The sequence below is a fragment of the Gallinula chloropus genome (assembly GCF_964237585.1).
Source record: "Gallinula chloropus genome assembly, chromosome: 6".
Taxonomy (NCBI): Eukaryota; Metazoa; Chordata; class Aves; order Gruiformes; family Rallidae; genus Gallinula; species Gallinula chloropus.
Genome location: NC_140091.1, coordinates 32,543,650 through 32,562,680, shown reverse-complemented (window position 1 = coordinate 32,562,680; position 19,031 = coordinate 32,543,650). Strand labels below are relative to the sequence as shown.

General features: G+C 40.1%; 1 protein-coding gene across 1 annotated transcript in view; it reads left to right on the top strand.

The window, feature by feature from the left end:
* The first annotated feature begins 13,194 nt into the window (after positions 1–13,194).
* Positions 13,195–19,031, top strand: part of PALMD (palmdelphin) — a 28,342-nt gene continuing 22,505 nt past the window's right edge. The window contains exons 1-2 of the mRNA XM_084266370.1: positions 13,195–13,329; positions 18,570–18,650. Coding sequence (XP_084122496.1) covers positions 13,285–13,329; positions 18,570–18,650 — 126 coding nt within the window. The 5' untranslated portion in view covers positions 13,195–13,284. The remainder of the gene's footprint in view (positions 13,330–18,569; positions 18,651–19,031) is intronic.

Below are 19,031 nucleotides of genomic sequence, written 5' to 3'. Positions count from 1 at the left end.
GTCCTGTAAGCAGTGTTTTCAATTACTCAGGAAGTGACTTGTTTCTAAATAACTTGAATGTTTTTACTTCTCTTCATTCATGCAATACTGATTACCAAAAAGAGGTAGATGAATATAAGGTGAATATAAGTGTATTAGTAAGGTATAATTCTCAAATAAATTTAGTGTAAGGGAAGAGTCTTACTCCCACCTACACTCTGAAGTATGTCAACCACTAGGAAAACTTCTCTTTGGAGAGTAACATGGAAATGTTTCAGTAAAACTAGGAAATGCACATCTAGATTGTAAGGAAAGCTTAGGTGTTCCCAACCTGAAAACAGCTCTGGAGAAACTGTGGAGAAGCAGAGAATGTTTCTGATGGCTGGGATGGCAAAATGGCTGGGGAAAAAAGAATACCCATCTGTACATCAAGGATTTTTGATGCTCTTACTTCAGTAATGCCCAAAACAGAACTTGATTAAGCCATTTTTGTACCATTTGTCCCTTTCCTGAACATTTTAAGGAATTTGTCAGGTTTTGTCACAGGTTTCATAATTTTGCTCTTGCCACTCCACCAGAATTAGTGTCTACTGATTTTAAGGCCAAAGGAATCTGCTTTTTTTTTAAGTCTGCAGCAATAGATACTGCACACAGACCTTGGTACACTAACTGGTGAATATCTCTGCTAAAAATCTCTTCTATTCTGCAGAAATTTCAATTTTCAGCATCCAGCCACTGAATTTCACTATTATTTTCCTTAAGAAGCTGTTTATTGTCAAATTTCTGTTTCTTGTAGTGTTCCTGATGCACCACTTAACCTCCTGTTTAATAAGTTAAGCTCCTTTTGCAGGATACAGTTTCTATTAAAACTTTCTATCATTCCTCTCATAACATTCCAGTCAGATTTTAGCATCCTTCTTGAAACATTGCCAGCAAAATTGGATAATCAATTCCCCAGAACAGTTGCACACATTCCAATATGCAGGGGAACTTTAGAACATTAGTCATTTTAGCTGCAGCTTTGCTATCTGAGTAAATAGTCGTCTGATTATCCAGCATGACTCCCAAGACCTCCTCAACATCATGAGGTTTCAGGGCAGTGCCTTAATCTGAGGCATTCCATTCTTCCCAAACAAGCCACCCTGCTTTTGCCAGTATTGAAATGAATGTTGTTTATGGTGTTCCAGATCACCCCGTGCCAGTGGTTCCTAACAAAAAGGAATCAATTAAAAGATTATATCTTTGCCATTGCCTTTTCCAGAAGCAGCATCAAATTAGGGTGGCAGGATTTATTTCCCATGTATTGGTACTCACTACATCACTTCTCTTTAATGCATTGTAAGTTCTTCTAGCACCCTACCCAACACTTCACCTGCAACTGATGATGTTAGCCCAACAAACCTGAAATTATCTGAGTCATACTGTCCACCTCTTTTAATAGCAAAGCACATTTCTCTCAGGAATTTTAACTTACTGCACATGCTACAGTTTAAATTGATGACTTCCATTGAAGGCTACACTTACTGTACCAAAGAACAGTTAAAAACATCATTTCTCTCAATTAAAAAAATAACAACATCTGCAAAGGAGAGAAGACCACAGCCAAGGCTTTCAGGTTTTGTGATACTGTCTTCAAATATTACAGCAGCCCATCTGGAAAGTAACACAGCTTGTTAGAAGTCACTAGAACTAGAGAAACTGGAACACAGAAAGCCAGTGATCAACCCTCAGTAGATCAAACTCTAGCATGACGTAGTAGATTTGTAAACTGTTTCTTGAATGCGCAGCATTATGTATCTTTCATTTAATTGATGCCTATGGATAATAATTCTAATCCCTCATGGTGTTGAGGGGAGAGGAAAACCACAAAAATCTGACTTAGGTATTCATTCAACTCTTCTTCAAAGAATTGTCAATTTATTCTCTACTTCTATATCACAAGGTTATCTTGCAATGAGTTTTTATATGGTAACGTACTTGTAAGTTATTAGTATTTTTATTCTTGTTTAAAGGAATAAAGAAGAATTTGTGATGCTTACATTGTTTTCCCAGCCAGTATATTAATCCTCAAGCAAGAGTTGGCTGATCAAGATACCTAACAGTAAGCCATTGCCTGTTGAGTTAGATGGTTTTAGATTCAGATGTGGATCAAAACACTGAAGAATATAAAAGGCCACTTGTAGTTTGATTTAAGAAGCACAGTCTTCCTACTGTACAACAGCACATCAAAACCTCAACCCCTGCTAATGCTTTAGTGCTGAGCAGTGCTGGGTTTCAATTATGATTTACGCGATGCCACTCGTACACATGAGCCTTAAGTCAAAAATAAGATTCACTTTCTTAGACCTACAAAACACATATGGAGCAGTTGGTCATTTTGGAAGGGCAGAGGGCCACTGCAAAGGTCTGTTTGCCACATGTAAGAATTATTGTCAGAGGAAAAATACAAAGCCCTGGTGATGAAGAATTCTCAGGATACGCAGAAGTCCAAAGGAAAATAGAGATTCTCAGCTATTCCTTCACAAAGCCCTGATATTGATATGAGCATTGCAAACCAGAGTTTGAAAGGCAAAAAACAAAAGCCTGATTAGGCAAATCTAACTGTTTTGTAATTAAGCACACTGGAAGCAGATGTCATTAGAGACTCCCTGTGCTGAGATTAACCCAGGCAGACTAATTTAGCCCCCAGATAAACGAGAATGCATGACAGATCTCAAACTGTTTATTGATCGTCCTGTATCTCCATGGGATGACATGGCACCTTGTTCATGAATTGTTGTAAACCTTTTCATTGCTCAAGAGAATCAAATTATCTAGAATTAGATGAAACAATAATTAAATAAACAAATATGTACAAACCAGGGATTTAAAACAATTCTTAGCCCACTTTCATGTCAGAAACTGAGGGTATCTAGGTACTGGAGTAACTGTAAATTACAGACATTCATCATTGTCTCACCAGCCAGGAGCGTTCTTGTAAATTAGACCAAATTTTGTAGCCTAATGACTCAAAAGGTCAAGTGAGTAAACTAAAGGCAAAACTAGATTAAAAAATGCAGCTATGAGGTTAATGTAGAATAACAGATTGTAGGATCTAGTAATTGTAGGATTCATTCACAGCATACAGATAGAAGTATATGGTGGGGAAAAAATACCCCAAACAAACCAGAACATAAAGTGGATCCAAAAAGCATTGATTTAGCACAGGAGGATTTGTGGCAGAGTCAAGTATATTCCCCCTTCACATCACATCTTTTTGACAAGCTGTACTACAGACAGCTTTTACCTACAGGAATCAGAAAAATCAGTACTTCCAAGTAAAGAGCAGTTAGAGAATTTATAGTCATTTTCTAGAAGAAAACCAAGAAGGAAGAGTCAAGATGTTTTCTTGATTCACATTTCTCTCTGAAAGCTCTGTGTAGCCAGAATAAAACTCCTGTTTGCTTCAGTCATGTGCATGATCTTTCAAACTCTTGGATATCTATTGAATTATTCATGTTGTTTTCAGAACTGGCATTTCATTTCACTCGCCCCAAGACAGTCCTACAGTACAAGCATTATATACAACACAACCTGAGGGACCAGAACATAAGGAATATTTTCAGAATGTCCTATGAGCACCTAAAGCTGCTCTGAAGGTTTCATTATTGCTTCAGTTTGGGACAATTAAACTGGGGGATTCAACTGTGGTCAGTTTTGACTGCAGCCTGTCAACGTGGACTGTGCTCACTGAGAGCTGTCACCCTGGAGAACAGGACCTTCCTCACCAACCACTGACAGAGGTAGACAGATTTGCTCAGGGTTTATAAGATTAATACAGGGTAGGAGAAAGACTGAGGATTAGGATAATGTCTAGCAGGAGTGGGAGGAGGAGGTGGAAGAGGCTGAGGCTCACACAGGGTTTTTTGGGAAAGGAGATGCTGTCGCTTTGGAGAAAGTACCAGCCGGCAGCTCAGGTGCTGCTGACAGTTTTGCTGAAGCTGTCATAATGATGAGGCAATTAAGACAAAAGGCTGCAGTCAAAGGAATCGCTTCTAAAGGCTTAGAAGCAGAGTTGGTTTTAACCTCCTAGCAGGAGCCACTAGACAAGCCCATTGCCGTACCTGCAGCTCAGTTCTGATCACTACTTTACACGTGGTAGCACACTGGCAGTGCTTGCTCAGCTCAGGACAGCCCAGTCAGCACAAGCACAGGACACTCACACAGCTCTGAAAATCCCTGACACACACCTTCACCTATTTTTCAGGACAGGTCCCAACAAGGGTAAACTGAGCTAAACACAGCTAAGAGTTGTGCTCATAACATGTAGAAATGGCTGATTTTCTGATCTGTATTTGCACTTCTTGAGAATTCACACATGTATCTTAAAAACCAGCTTCAGAGAGCCAGTGATCAGTGATCACAGTAACTTGTTTCTGAAGTTCTCTGAAGCTCAAAAGGCATTTTCTGCCTCTGTTAAAAGCAGGTAGCCCTTGAGACAGCTCTTAATTGAAGCTCAATTTGTGGTGGTGGTAAGGTACTCAAAAATATAAATTAATTTTTATTTTGTCTACTACGCTGCAACCAGCATTCAAAGAAGGAACCTGAAATCACAGCCTGTCAGTATTGAAGTGTTCTTGATTTTTCCTTCAAACACCAAAATTAATTATGTCAAATCCAGTGACGATTACAAGCAAGAAATATGGATTAAGTTTGCAATCTAAACCCCAAGAACTAGCTTCTCAAAATCTACTAACTTTTGGTCTGACAATAAAGCTTGATCCCTGTTACATGAAGCTTTGTGAAATAAGAAATTACCTGACAAGCACCTTTTCCACTCTGCATCAAAACAATTTTCAAAAAGTCATTTCCCCTACAGGCTAAATGCAACAGTGTTATTTTTGAAATGCAAAAATGTTTTGCTAAAATAGATGATTGAAACAGTATCTAACTCCAACCTTCACAGGCCATCAGCCTCCAGGTTTGTTTGGACAGAGAAATCCGTACAAAGGCTGCCATGGATCTTGCAAACACCCCATTTGCTAGGCTGAAGAGAGTCATGGAAAGGGCCTCTTCAGAAGGAACATCAAATTAAGAAGTACCATAAGTTTCAGATCAGCTTGGTTTTCCTGGTGTCCTGGGTAAAAAACTTGTTCACAGCAAAGAAGATACAGCAAGGAAAGAACTTTTATATCCCTAAATGCTCTTTCATACAATATGTAGTAAGAAGGGTTTTCTTTTGCATTATTCATAGATGACAATAAAATATTAACCTTTGATCTGCCAGCATGTTTGGAAGGGCTATTCAGCATTCAGGGGAAGAAAAAAAGAATGAAAGGTTTCCCTATGTTGTGTTAAATAGTCTGGAAAGGTAAATTTACATTTAACAGCATAGTTTATCTGACAGTTAACCACCACTTCCCTTTCTTCCTTCTCCTCCCTCCTTTTCCCCTGCTTTTTCCCTCTCCTTTGCATTTTCCAGTAGGCAGAGTTCCACCCTCTGCCCGCTTCCTTTACACATTTTGGCGCTCAGCCAGCCTCTCTGGGCAATGACTTGACTCACTAGCTCAGCAATAGCCACCTTTTTACTGCTTAACTCCTGCCAGCCTAGCGAGTGGATTCAGGGAGCAGACATCCAAGTGGGCTGTGGGAATACATGCCCAGGACAGAGAGAGCAAAGCAGGATGCTTCTTCTCAACACCCATTCCATCAGTTGAAACTCCTCAAGTCATTTCATGCTAAGTGAATACCAAGCAAACCACAGAATATCACCCAGAGGATACACTTCAGGCTCAGGTGAAAGGAAGGAACATGGCATTATCTTACTGTGAAGAAAATGCAGCTACAAAACAGGTCTGAAATCCAGACAATCAAAACAAATACTGAAAAAAAATAAAGGAAACCGTATTAGAATAATTTTTTTCCCCTCCTAGTTAATAATAATTTCTCTGAGGTAAGGGATTAAGCAAATATAGTGCTATGAGAAGCAGGGGTAAAACACTTGAATCTGTTGGAAAACAGAAGTGGGTGACATAGTTTCACAGGCATCCGGATGACTCTTCAGCCTCAGCTGTTCGGGCTGCATCGCTTGGCTCCACGCAGCAGCCACTCAGCCAGGGCCCCCGCGTTATTCAGATGACCTCCCTGGCTCTGCAAACAAACAGGGGACAGCTGAAGTTAACAGTTTGAATGACAAGTTGAGAGTTTCTCAGCCACCCCTTGCAAATTACAACCTCCTATGAAAAGAAAACAGGTCTTCCCTGAAGAAAACAGGCCTGCATTAGCAACAAGTGTTATCTGCTATAGATATTCTTAACAACGCTGCTAACAATGAAGTTTTGCATAATCTCATTATGTATTTTTTCCATTAATACCTGGAAGGGCTTACGCAAAACAAAGTGTATGTGGGATATTTTTTGCCCACCCACAGTGGAGGATACTGAGTATCTGGAAGCACAGGAAGGATTGCCGGAGTATGAAGTCATCCTGTTTTCACAGCAGCTTCAAGTTTCAGATGAACAGCTAAGCATACATGCTTATTACACACATCACTATAAGGTCTCTTGTGGTCTCTGGACCACTGTGGTAAGGTAAGCCTGAGGACTGCGGGATGGCTGGGTCCATTCAGCAACTCACTGCTGCCAGAAGAGTCACATTTTCTCCACCTCTCCTGCTGCTCATCTCCTCACCAGAATCCCATTCTTTCTTTCTTATTCCTTAACACTACTGCTCCTCTTGTCTCCCATTGAGCCAATTCAGCTCGCTGGCATAGTGGATGCTCATGGACTCAAGGTGTTTATGTTTGGTTCTGGTTTCTTGTTTTGTTTGGTTGTTGGGGTAGGTTGTTTTTGTTTGTTGGTGGGTTTTTTAATTGCTTTCCTTATAGATTAGTAAATTCGCTTGGCTGACAGTAGTCAGAGGAAGGAAAGCAGCTGGAAAAAGTGGCTGGAAGTGTGAGTGGAGAAAGCAGCAATTCTCTTTAGTCTGCTGAGAGCTATCAGATAAGGTTCATCCCATCTTGCAGAACACCTGAGCTCCAGTGATCAGGGTAGACCTCGTTACAAGCACAGGCTAGTTTTGCACCTTCCCTAGGGAGCTGGGTGAGCATTCTGCCCATGCCTTAGGAGATGGGATTCACCTGATGTAACCTACACAGCTTCCATTTTCAGCCTCCAAACAAGGGGTTGGTCATTAGGGGAACTTGCTAAATGGCTTCACCACCTCCAGTCTCATCCCTGTACCCCACCCCAGCTGCAATAGAGATGTAACTCCTACTTCAACTTAGTGCCCAGACCAAATCATCTACAATTTCAAAGCTTCTAGCAGCAGTGCTTTTAGTCAGAGGAACCACACCTGGCACTAAACATTCACAAAAATATGTGTGCATGGTCTTAATTTTGCTCTACCATCCTGCTGAGGCCCATTAGACCCCACTGTTCGCTGTGTTCTCTTGTTTTCTGATGCTCTTGGGAACAGGAAGATGTGTCATGCAGTTTACTTTTCTATGGACATCACAGTATCCCTGCAGGCTCCGCTATCTGCCCCAGGATCTGGCCCTGGTTTCCCTTAATGGAGTGTTACCAAACTACACAACAACAAAAGCTGGTTCTCCGAGCCCTGCTAAAAATTCCCTGTGCAGTTGGCTGGGTAGGATTTAAAACTCTGCACTATTCTTAGAAGAGCCTATCTGCAGCAGTTGGAAAATGGCTGGGCTGCAAGCAACACATTCCACCACATGTTTAAGGGTCTGCTCCTGAGCATTGCAGACTTTGGGGTTTTACTTACTTCAGTTTACATCAAAACAAGCAAACAGAAACCAAACAAAACCCAAACAACCCCGTCGTTTATCGAGGCACCTGGATACATCCTGCCAGCAATCTCACATTTAACACCACCACAGTAATTGCACTTAAACTATTCACTGAAGTGTGAGTTTTAAATGAGAGGGAACAGAGTTTGTTCGAGCTGCTTTGGAAAGCCTCAGAGTTTCATAAAACGTTTCCAAAACAAGAGGCCAAGAATTGACAAGTGCCTGGGAACATGAAAAAGACTTTAAAAAAGTTTAACTGATTAAAAAATAGTCAATAGACTTGGACAAATTCATTGGGTAGTTTTAAAGACCAGGGGCAAGATGATCTGCATTTAGCACAACAGCATTCACAGCAAGGCTCCAGCATGTCTAACACACACACACCTGTCACAGAGAGACAGCAGAGCCCGAGCTGCATTCTAAAACGTCTCCATAACACTGCAAGTTGGCTGACAAGAAGATTTATCATAAAATATGATTAAAATAATCAGCATCTTAAAAACAATTGGAGGCAATGACCAACAGCTGTTTCTTCAGTTTGATTTTAATGCCCTAATATATTCATGGATATGAATAGCAACAGGAAGGGAGTTGTACCAACAGAAACATAATAGACCAAGGCTTTTCCTCCCAAAGATTCAGGGTGTGTATCTACTCTGACAAGTAAGGAAGGTAGAATTTAGCTTCATAAAACTGTATAAAACTGAGATAGTCTGATACTGTTTTGCTCCAGCAACAGGACCCAAAAAAAGTCATAATGTAACCAGACGTGCCTAGCAGGGGATTACTTCTCCAAAATCAGCATTCAAAACAAAATTTTAATCCTTCCTGGAACCTGGCTGAGGGTTTGTCTAAGATCCTAAAAATTTTCATAATTTCTAATACTGTATTGTTTGATGGAGGACATAAAGCTTCCACCCCTTCTCAACCACTCCCCTCTCCATCCCCTCCCTCCCCCCGAATTATGACATCTCTTTAAGCATACAGGCAAATATAACCCTGACTGGCTAAAGTATAAAAGAAAACATCTTAAATTTTATTTACCTGATAAGGGTCAGACAATCTCACGTACTAAACAAGTCATCAGATTAAAGATTTAGGACCAACAGAAACTGAGAGGCTACAGAGCTGTAGAGGTATCAGCCACAGAAGGAAAACAAGCGATGAGAAAGTCCTTTGACAGGCGTACTACACACAACTAGTCTGGTACTTACACACACCCCTAGGTGCAACATTTAACCACCTGTAGGTGCCCATAAAGATACTAAATACCTTTAACTACTAATGATTATTTTATATGTGTATTTGTGGACATACATATCAAATATATTCCAGGGATACCTTTTAACTTTTTCTAACTTATCCACACTTTAAAGCTTCCCCCCCCCCATTTTTAACATACACATTTTTCATGTAACACCTTCTAGTTTGGCTTAGAATTTATGACTTGATACATGAAAATGTATTATTTATAATATGAAATAAATCAGGTTAAAGAGCATTTATTGCACTAGGTGCTGCTTCTGACCAGTATTCTTTCCCTGAATTTAAGCCTTACATTTACTGAAGGATGAGTCTTCCATTCCTTGGAAGTTTAACCTTATTAAGCTTTTTGGCCAAAAATAAAGTGTGATTATGAACCCAAGAGTTCTTTAGCTAGATGTATCTTAGACAAAAAGCTGTGTGCTGCTGCTTGTGTAATATTAATGCAGCATTGACTGAAACGGTTGGAAGTACTTTGCAAACTAAGGGCAGAAGCGGCCTTCAAAACCAACCTTTAGACCTTGTTTATTTTGGAAATACCATGCAGCTGGAGACAAAGTCTCAACCCCCTTCAAAAAAGGAAAAAAAAGCCCCAACACATGATTTTTGGGGCAACAGGGCAACTGCCCAAAGGCTTTATTTGTCTACTTGTATGCATTTCATCTGGAAAAAGCAAAAGTTTAGATGTCAAACTTCTAACTCTTGCAGGCTTCTTTTTCACCTTTAAAATGCACAGACTTGGTTCTAGCTGAAGACAACATTCCTCAATCAGCCGAGGCATCCTAGACACCGGACCTTTGGGGCAACTGGCAGGATGCTGCAGTAGAAGTTTTCAACAAGGGACCATCAGTAAAATTTATTTTCTCTCCATTCCTCTGTTGTCAGAGAGTCAAGGCTGCATGCAAATGCATCTTGGCAGCATGTTTGCTCGCTGTTAGAACATAAAATTCATTTTGATACCACGTCCAAAACGTCCTTTTCCCGTTTCAAACGCACACAAAAGGCAGCTCATCACACAGCAAAATAATCACACTAGTCAAGATACAGAAAATGGTGATTCATCAACTCAGTAACTCTCCTTCCTGAGAGGCTATGGCTGGTTTCAACTGACAACAGCCTGATCAACTCCATTCCTTCACACTCACTTCTTCAAGCAGTGGAAGCTTCTTACTCCTTACGTTTCCTCTTGGAAGCAATTATTTGCCACCATGATAACCTACAGCTCACTGTACATGCAGTTCCTTAGGTTAATGATTTGTTTCAAAAGAAAACCCAGTAAATGAGTAAGAGTAGAAACAAGGATGGTTTTGTTTGACAGCCGTTCCAGTCCTGCAGTGAAGAGACTTCTCTAAGCTCAGACTTCAATCCAGAACTGGACAACAGAACTTGCTTTTCCAGCTGTGGAAGTGTTCCTGTGGTTCTGCATCTAGATTCTAGTCCAAGATATTGCACATCTCCCGAATTCCCACCCATTTTTCTTGAAAACTTCATAATGCAATTGTTTCACCTTGTGCTTTAGATTCTCATTGTTACTCCTACATTAGATACCCAGTGCAAAATGGAAATGAACAAAGGAAGAAACAAAGCCAAAAAAACCCAACCTGTATGACTCATGATGTGATACAGCATCTGCAGAACTCAGAATCTGCTCTACCAAAAGAAAAACGTACAGTTGCCAGTTACAGAAACACAGGCTAACAAGTTTTTATTTATTTTCCCCCTTAAACTTGCAGAATTGGTAGATAGTTTCCACTGGATATATTTCTGGCAGGAAAAACCTTGTTCCAAGAATCCTGCAGATTGAAAACACAGCTGTTCAGATTCACTGATCTAACCTGCAACACTGTGGATGCTACTCTTGGTGAAGCAGGCTTAAGGGGCAGACAAAATGACAGCTGGTCCATTTCTTCTCTTGCACATAAATCCCATTTAGAATAGGATTAAGATAACTGGAAAACAACCTATTGACTGAACAACAAATCCTGCCTAGCAAGGGGATATATGCGACTTAAATAATTTAAAAATGTTTAAAGTGGGCTTCAAGTACTTTCTTAATAATGGTTATTTAAAGGGAAGCAACGTTTATAGAAGCCACCTTCAGGTTACTTCAAAATCTGGGAATGATGTTAAATACTTTTCTGGTCTGTAAATATATATCACCCACAAGTAAGGCTTTTAAAAGCACTTAAATAGGTTTGGAGCACAAAGTTTGGGAAATATTTTAGATAATAAAAATTCAAAGCTATGCATTCCCATTAATTCTAATTTGAACTGGAAGCACTGATCCCATTTCTCCACCTGTTGGGAACTGAATTCCATTTATATCAGAGTACAGATTCTGGCCCCAAACAGACTTCTTATTTTTGATGTTCAGAAATATTCAAAGCAGCAAATGACTACATCTTGAAGTCCACATACACACTGAAATTGAGATGAACTTTGCAGAAGACAAAGACGAAATAAGTTTGGGTCTTTTTTCAACATATAATAATGCAGGTTATACCAACTTGTGAAAGATTAAACAGAAAGTCTGCCTCTCTATTGGCTTCTGCAGCAAGAATATATTTAAATGAGTGGGGTGGTTGAGCATATTCTCAGATCCATAAACTGCAGGCATTTAAATTCCCATGTAATCTGTCTCTTGATATACCTCAGTACACTTGCCTTTGAACTTCACATTTGCTTTCATGTGGGATATTTTTAATTTCAGGTGCTGACCGAACGAGGCATATAATATATTTTGTAAAAAATCTTCACTGGAGAGTAAAACATGGGGTCTTTGCAAGTTTGAACAAAACCTGAGGGTGGATCACAGTGTAAACAAAACATTAATGTATCCTTAATCCCAGTGTGGAGGGCGGGTAGTCTGCTTGTGTGTATGGATACGTGGTGACGTAACAGAAAGGTGGAAATCAAAATTAAATATTGATTCATATTGAATTATGAGAATATAACTTCACCACTAAGTGTTCAATCACCTAAGAAATTGCTAATAACACCTAAGAATTTGCTAATAACGAGCCTCCTTTGCCACCAAGATGCAGGTCAGTGTATTGAAATGAAATGAAACCCCCTTTACCAAATCGTGCTGAGTTTACTCATCTCAGTGAACTGGCAGGAAAAACCCAACATGCTGACTGACCCTGCTGCTGGTGTCCTTACTGAAGTTACACGATGCTGAGAGCAACAAAGGGATTCTAGCTTCATGTTACATCTTTATGCTGTTTGCATTCAGCTTTATCTTGCTTTAGAATTTTTTCCACAACTGGATTTTAGTAGAGGCAGCTCCACTTGTTCTGCAAATTTCCTACACTGGTTTTGGAAGGCTGACACCCACTCCTGTAACTAGAAAGGTCAAGACGTACACCATCCCTTAAGGAGCATAATGCTGCTTTCAGCAGAAGCCCACAGCAGAAAAAGCAAATCCTTCAAGTCAGCTGAATAGAAATCCAGGGAGAGAGCCTCTGGCATTTTAGAGTCATCTTGGTAACACTGAAATGATGATCCTGAAATCCTTACTTAGGCAAAGCTTCCCCTGAGTCCTAGATAGCTAACCAGTAATTGCAGAGATTAACACTTGCATTCAATGACAGACCTGGCTGCTTAAATTCATTTCACTTTAGGTTGGCAGTTCTAAAATATTCCTCCAGCTACAAATGCAGCTTCTCTACAGATTTCATCTAGGAAACTGGAACTGCCATCTCAGAAAACCCATGCCACCTCCAGTGCTAATATTACATGAGTTTCAAACACAACGGGTGAATTAAGTTTCCTAAGAAATGGAATTCTTACTAAGTTTTAAATATCTGATTATAACCAGAAGCATAATCAAAAGAAAGAGAGAGAAACAGGAGTATAACAAAAGTTTACTTCTACCATGGTCCTGGAAGATTCTGTTTTGGGCATTTAACAGTTAAAGCAGCAGTGGCATGCTAACTGAGCACATTAAAACAAAGAGTTGGCAGCTTCTGAAGGAAAAGGGCTTGTGCTCCACTGTTCCAACTTGTCAGTCAACTCATGCCAGCGCTCTCCACGTCTGCCTCTTCCACACACCCTCATTACATGTGTCTGTCTGGGCTGATCTGCTCATCTGCTCAGGGACTCTCCTGACAAGTCAAAAATTCTGCCTTCTTGCTGCTCTGGAACTGGATCAAATCTCACCTCAGTTTTTTTTTTGCAGCCCCACCAGGAGGCTTTCTGCTTATGGTCTCCTCCTATTTTCCTTCACTACTTGTCTGTTTTTGATTTCTAGAATGGAAGAAACTGAATTGCTGAAAGAAAGATTCCAGGCCATAACAGTAAGTACTTATATATAACTCACTACTAAAAAACAAACAAAAAACCCCACTTAGGAGTCGTATTGTGTTAATGAGCTACTGTGTGCTTGCTGAGGAATGATTTATCCCAGCTCAGAGAAACAAAGAGACTTATGTTTGCTTGAAATTGCTACTTTTTAATTCTGGTTTAGAAGCTATTGCTCTAAGACAGCAAAGTTGCCTGTGCTGACTTTATTATAGGTTATATTGCACTTTAAAATTAAACTCACAGCAGTGAAAGTCTGGGTGCAAATCACTACGGGACAGTCTAAATACGTAATACTGTCTTCTCAACTGAGCGTTTGCCTGAAGGACAGCAGGTCAAAAGGTAGCTAGAGAATTCCAGAGCCAATATATTTTCCCATTTCACAACAAGACTGGGAGATGAAAGATTTTTAGCTGTGCATTGTGAAATTAAATATAATTTTTGAATTATTGATGATCTATCATAAATATTTCTGCCTGAAAAGTAAAAGAGGACAAGCTTTACTTAATCCATTCCTACCTGTCAGTTTTCAGGACAGGGGGTGCTGAGGGTGGGGTTGGGGAGGGGTAGGGGTAATAAAGGACTCTGAAAACTTTATGCTGAAGATATTAGAAAATATTTTCAGTTTCTCTTCTAAAGGGAAATCTGATTCAAAAGATTTATTGTGCTTTAAAGAAAACTTATAAGTTATTTTTTTTTAAGGAATATAACCTGATGTAACAAAAATGGCTCAATCCAAACTCTCCTCTGATTTGATATCCACTGAAATCTATTTGGTTACAAAAGAATTAAAACTGAAACTAAAATTGGCCCTTTGGGACAAAAGGAAAACTGCAGAAGGAATACTTGCTGTCACCAGCACTCTTTAAAAACAAATAATGACAACAAAAGTATTTTTCACCCTCAACATGATAGATTAATTGTGAAACAAACACTAGTAGCTGAGTAAGTGGTGGGCAGAATTAAAAATACCATATTGGAACTAAAATTAACGCGAGAAGGCATTAATGGAAGCAGGTTGAATAGGTTGGGGTTTAATTATGATACTTGATAAAAGCCAACAAGCACATTTATCCTATTTACTCGAGCCCTGACTCGAGCCCACAGTGAGGTAACATGAAGCGTTTCAGAGGGTTTAGAGCACGTTTGTTTGAATGTAATGGTGTTTGAGAGAGCCTCATAGCCTGGACTTTGTCTCTAGTGTGTGGGTTCAAAAGATAAGAAATGTTTTGGCACTCCAGTCAAGTCCAGGCCTTGAGATGCTTTACGCTTCCTGGTACCTGGCAGGAGAAACGGGGCAGCACGCTGGCCTGATGAGGTCTCCTATGAGTGTACTGGGGTTAGTGTCCTCTGGCTGCATCTTTACATCCAGACCAAGAGTGGAGAACTAGTTTTTAAGGAACTGTGACAGCTTCCAGCATCTTACATTACAGGAACTACGAAATCCTATTTGGGTTCTGGTCATTCCTGCATTCCTGACACTTGCTGTATAAAGGAACTAGTTGCTCTCTTCTTTCATCACTTGAGAGCATTTAATTGAAACACTCAGTGTATACTGCACTGCAGAAATGAAGGAGCCTAAATAAGGTGAAATCATCATCAGGCTTAAGAATCTGCAATACAAGTTGCCCAAGAAAACAAACATGTTACAACTGCAATCGCAGGTGACTCAGTGGCTCTGGGAAGGTTTGTCCCAAGCAACACACCTGGAAATTTCAACTCCTACCCATGAAATATTTGTCCTAAAGGATCTAACAGAGGACAGGAAGGGGCAATCAGATCACTAAGAGCTGATTGGCTTCTGTTATTAATTCCTGGTTCCTCTACAGCATCTGGCTCTCTGAGCCATGGTGGGTTTTCCAATTTTTTCATATATTCTCTATGTAGCAAAGCAAAAAGAAAACTCCTATTATAATTACTGCTAGTGTTTTAATATTTCAATGGTCCCATGGCTCTGAAAAGGAACCAGTTTTCTCTTATAAGGCTTCCACCTGCTGCTGGTATACATAGAATATAACAAGTAAAACATAAAATGCATCCATTTTGTTGAGAGACTCTTGTATCTTAAAATACAAAAAAGTATTTGCTGTGGCAAACATCTTGAGACAAAACATTCAAAGAGGAACCTTAGGCTTAATCTCTAATTAAATCATCCATCCTGTTGGAAAACAAAAATGATAGATTTGAATTATGACACTTCTGCAGTCTCATGCTAACAGAATAAAGTGCCCATACCTCTAGATAAGCTCCTTCAATAACCAAGCTTTAACTCAGGAAAATTACATGAAGGCAAAAATTCTTCAGCTAAAATATTAGCTGCTCCATTGGTCTTGCCATGGGGACCAAGAACACTGACACAGAGTAACTGACTTGGCACACAAGGTCCATAGCAAGACACTGCTCCACAGAAGCATCTCCTTTTAAGACACATCCAATTTAGAACACAATTCTTTTCTCTGCTCAAAAGCCAGGGACATTTCCTACATGTTTCAGCAGAAGTGGAGATTAGGACCAAGGCTCAAGTCTCACTGTGCACTGATGCACAGCAGAGAGGAAGAGATGCAGGTGCTTGTTCATAAAAAGTGAGTCTTGCTCACTTGAGCAGGAGCACAATGAGAGGGGATCAGAGGACTCCTGCCAGCAACCCAGTTCTCTACAGGGGCAGAGCGTGGAGTTGAGCAGAAGCATGGATCTCTTCACTATCTAGAAATAAACAATTACTCCATGACTTGTGCCATCACAGCTTTGTACAGCAAGACATGATTTGCAGTCAAAGCAGAACACACTGTGGGAAGTGTCCCGACAGGTTCTAACGATTATTCTAGCGACACCAGGTTCTTCATTCATCTCCCTGGAATTTGGCTTCTAGCATTAGAGCTTTGTCTTTTATATATCTAGTCAAGGAAAGTTAATCTACTTCAACCTGTTTAATCTGGATAATTGTATAATGGATGTCTGTTACTAACCAGAAAAATTAAAACATCCTAGAACACCAAAGGATACAAGTAGAAAACTTTAAGAGAAAAAATATGGGATGAAAATAAATCTCTAGACATCTAATAAGAGAAACAGGCAAAAGTTTCATTGCAAAGTAAGTTCCTTATAGCACAATAAGTTTAAGATGCAGTTCTTTGTGCCTTTACATTATGATTTCTTCCTGCATACAATTCTCATGTACCACTTGTCATTTCAGGCTGCCCAAACTCAGTACACATCTCCACTGCTATAAAAGTAATACTTAAATTTACTTAGAGTACTTTTTATAGTATAAAGCAAGTAAAGGTTTATTTTCTGGCTAAGAATGTTGTCCAGACCTTCCGTAAAGGAAAAAAAAAAAGCAAAAGCTGTTTCCCCTCAAGACCTGTAACAGTCTGTAAACAAAAGCTGATTTCAATTTGATCATCTAATGATGGGTTATTTAGAACAATGAGATCAGGAATGTTTCCTAATTAAGGTGTGAAGGTCAAAGACCAGATGTTATGACTCCAAAATCAGAACTAGCTAAGTATAATCCAGCGTAGCAGCTCCTGGATAAAGTCTCTGTAAAGGGACATTGCAGAAAAACTTTATATCATAGTGATCCTGGAATCACTGGCTTTGTTAACTGTATTCAAGAGCATTGGCAAAACTCGAAACCATTACAGAGGTGAAGGTAGCATGTATCTTGAGGCAAGACTCCTACCTGCTCTGGCTATTAAAGAAACAGGCTAACACTGAAGAAAAATTGCTAACTACAGATGGTGTTTAGAGATGGCTACTGCACTTCACAGACTGTGAGAGAGAAGATCTCACTGACACTCATTCATCTTCTGAACCCCAGCATGCCATCAGTCACATGTGGCCAGCCTGTAGTCCTGCCTCAATCTTCACAAAGCCAGTTGGTTTCTTCTACCTACTGTCCTGCAGAGTGTCCCTACAGCCTGTGGCCACACTGCTCATTTCTAACTCCCAGTAACAGTGAAGTGACTCAGCCAAGCATACTATGGCTTTTCCCGTTTCTAAATCCCAGGGAAACAGTAGAGGACAACCCCCAGCCTTATGCCCAGCACTCCCTTCTCACTGACTCCTCACTCACAGCTTGTACCTCAGTTGAGCTGAAAAGGGCAAGTCTGTTCCTATGTTTATGACAAGCTTCACTCCTTCCAAAACCACGTTGGGCTGAAAACAGACTGTTAAAACACACCTATCCGCAACCTGTTCCAGCTGAAAGGAAATGGGGATTAGCCTCTGGTCAGCAAACATGGATGATTACATTTACTTCCCTAAGTCCTGCTGAGAAACAAGTGCAAAAGTTTCCATGTCCAGTAACAGGATTTTATAGACTTAAGGCTGACCAAGAAAACAGCCTATTAATACAGCTTGTAAACAGTAGTTTCCTTTGGCACGGTTCCTTTCCCACCGACTGGTGAGGACACAAACTGCTAAATCAGTGCTTGGCCTCACACAGTGGAGCCACAAGGATACTCTGCATGACAGCAGCTTTAGGAAGATGGAAGAAGCTCGTGTGTCACCAGTGTTTAGAGACTGTTCACCCATTCCCCTGCTTCCATAATCCACAGCAAAAAGGTTAACAGTGGCACCATTATATTGAGTACTACTGGATATTTTCCCCTCTGAAGCTTAGCAGCCATAAAAACAGCCTTTGCACAGATCAATTTCTTTAAGAACCTACAGGAAGCTTACATTTCTCTGTGTTCATCTTCACCACTGTGACTAATACATCTCTTGGCCTTTATCTATTCCTGTTTATTTCAGCTATTAGCCTCAAGATACATAAGCTCAGTGCTGGATTCACCAACCGCCTGTTTCATTTAGCGATGTATCACAGCTGCTCAGTGCAGACCCTGCAGACTCTTTCCTCTCCTAAATGATGTGTGGGCTGCCTTAGGAAATTTGGTCAGGACCCATTTGCAACCTCATTTTGCATGTATGATTGTGCTCAAATATTATTTCTTCCTGTTTTCTTCCCCTACTCTTCTCAACAGTGTTTTTAAATCGGATCACCTCTGCTTTGTGGTCATTGACATGTTTAAACATAGGTCAGAGAAAGAGTAGTGGGAACTGTACCTGCACAGGCCACAAACTATTGCTGCTAGAATTATGCACCACTTGAGCACCATGTAAGCTTTCAAACAAGGCTTTATTTGCATGGATTGATTGCACCTTGCTGAGCACAAACTTTTTTAGCCACAAATAATTTCTCTATAAAAAGTTTGACTGTTCTCTTAATCTGTAGGACAAAAGGAAACTGCAAGAAGAAATTACACAAAAGCGCCTAAAAGTGGAAGAGGAGAAAATGAAACACCAGCATTTAAAAGTGAGTAAAGCGTTGGATTTCTATAGCTAAAGATAGCCCCAAGTTGTTCAGCGTGAATAAAGGGTTCGGATTTTGGAATGCAAATCTTCATGCATTCAAGTCATGCTTTTACTGTCAAATTTTCACAGCTTTTTGGAGTGTTGCCAGAACTCCATTTGACTTTAATAAGCATCACCCTTTGAAAAAAAATTTACACTCAGGAGCTAATGTTATTTGATCGCTTTCACGGCGTAAAATGAGATCATAACCAAGAATAACTCAGAGTTGAAACTTCAGACTCACATTTCAGGCTGGGTGTGTTCTTAATTCCTCTAAAGCAAGCTCGCTTGGTACAGGGCACAGCACAATCATGAGGTCTGACTGAACTTCTTTCTGGAAAAA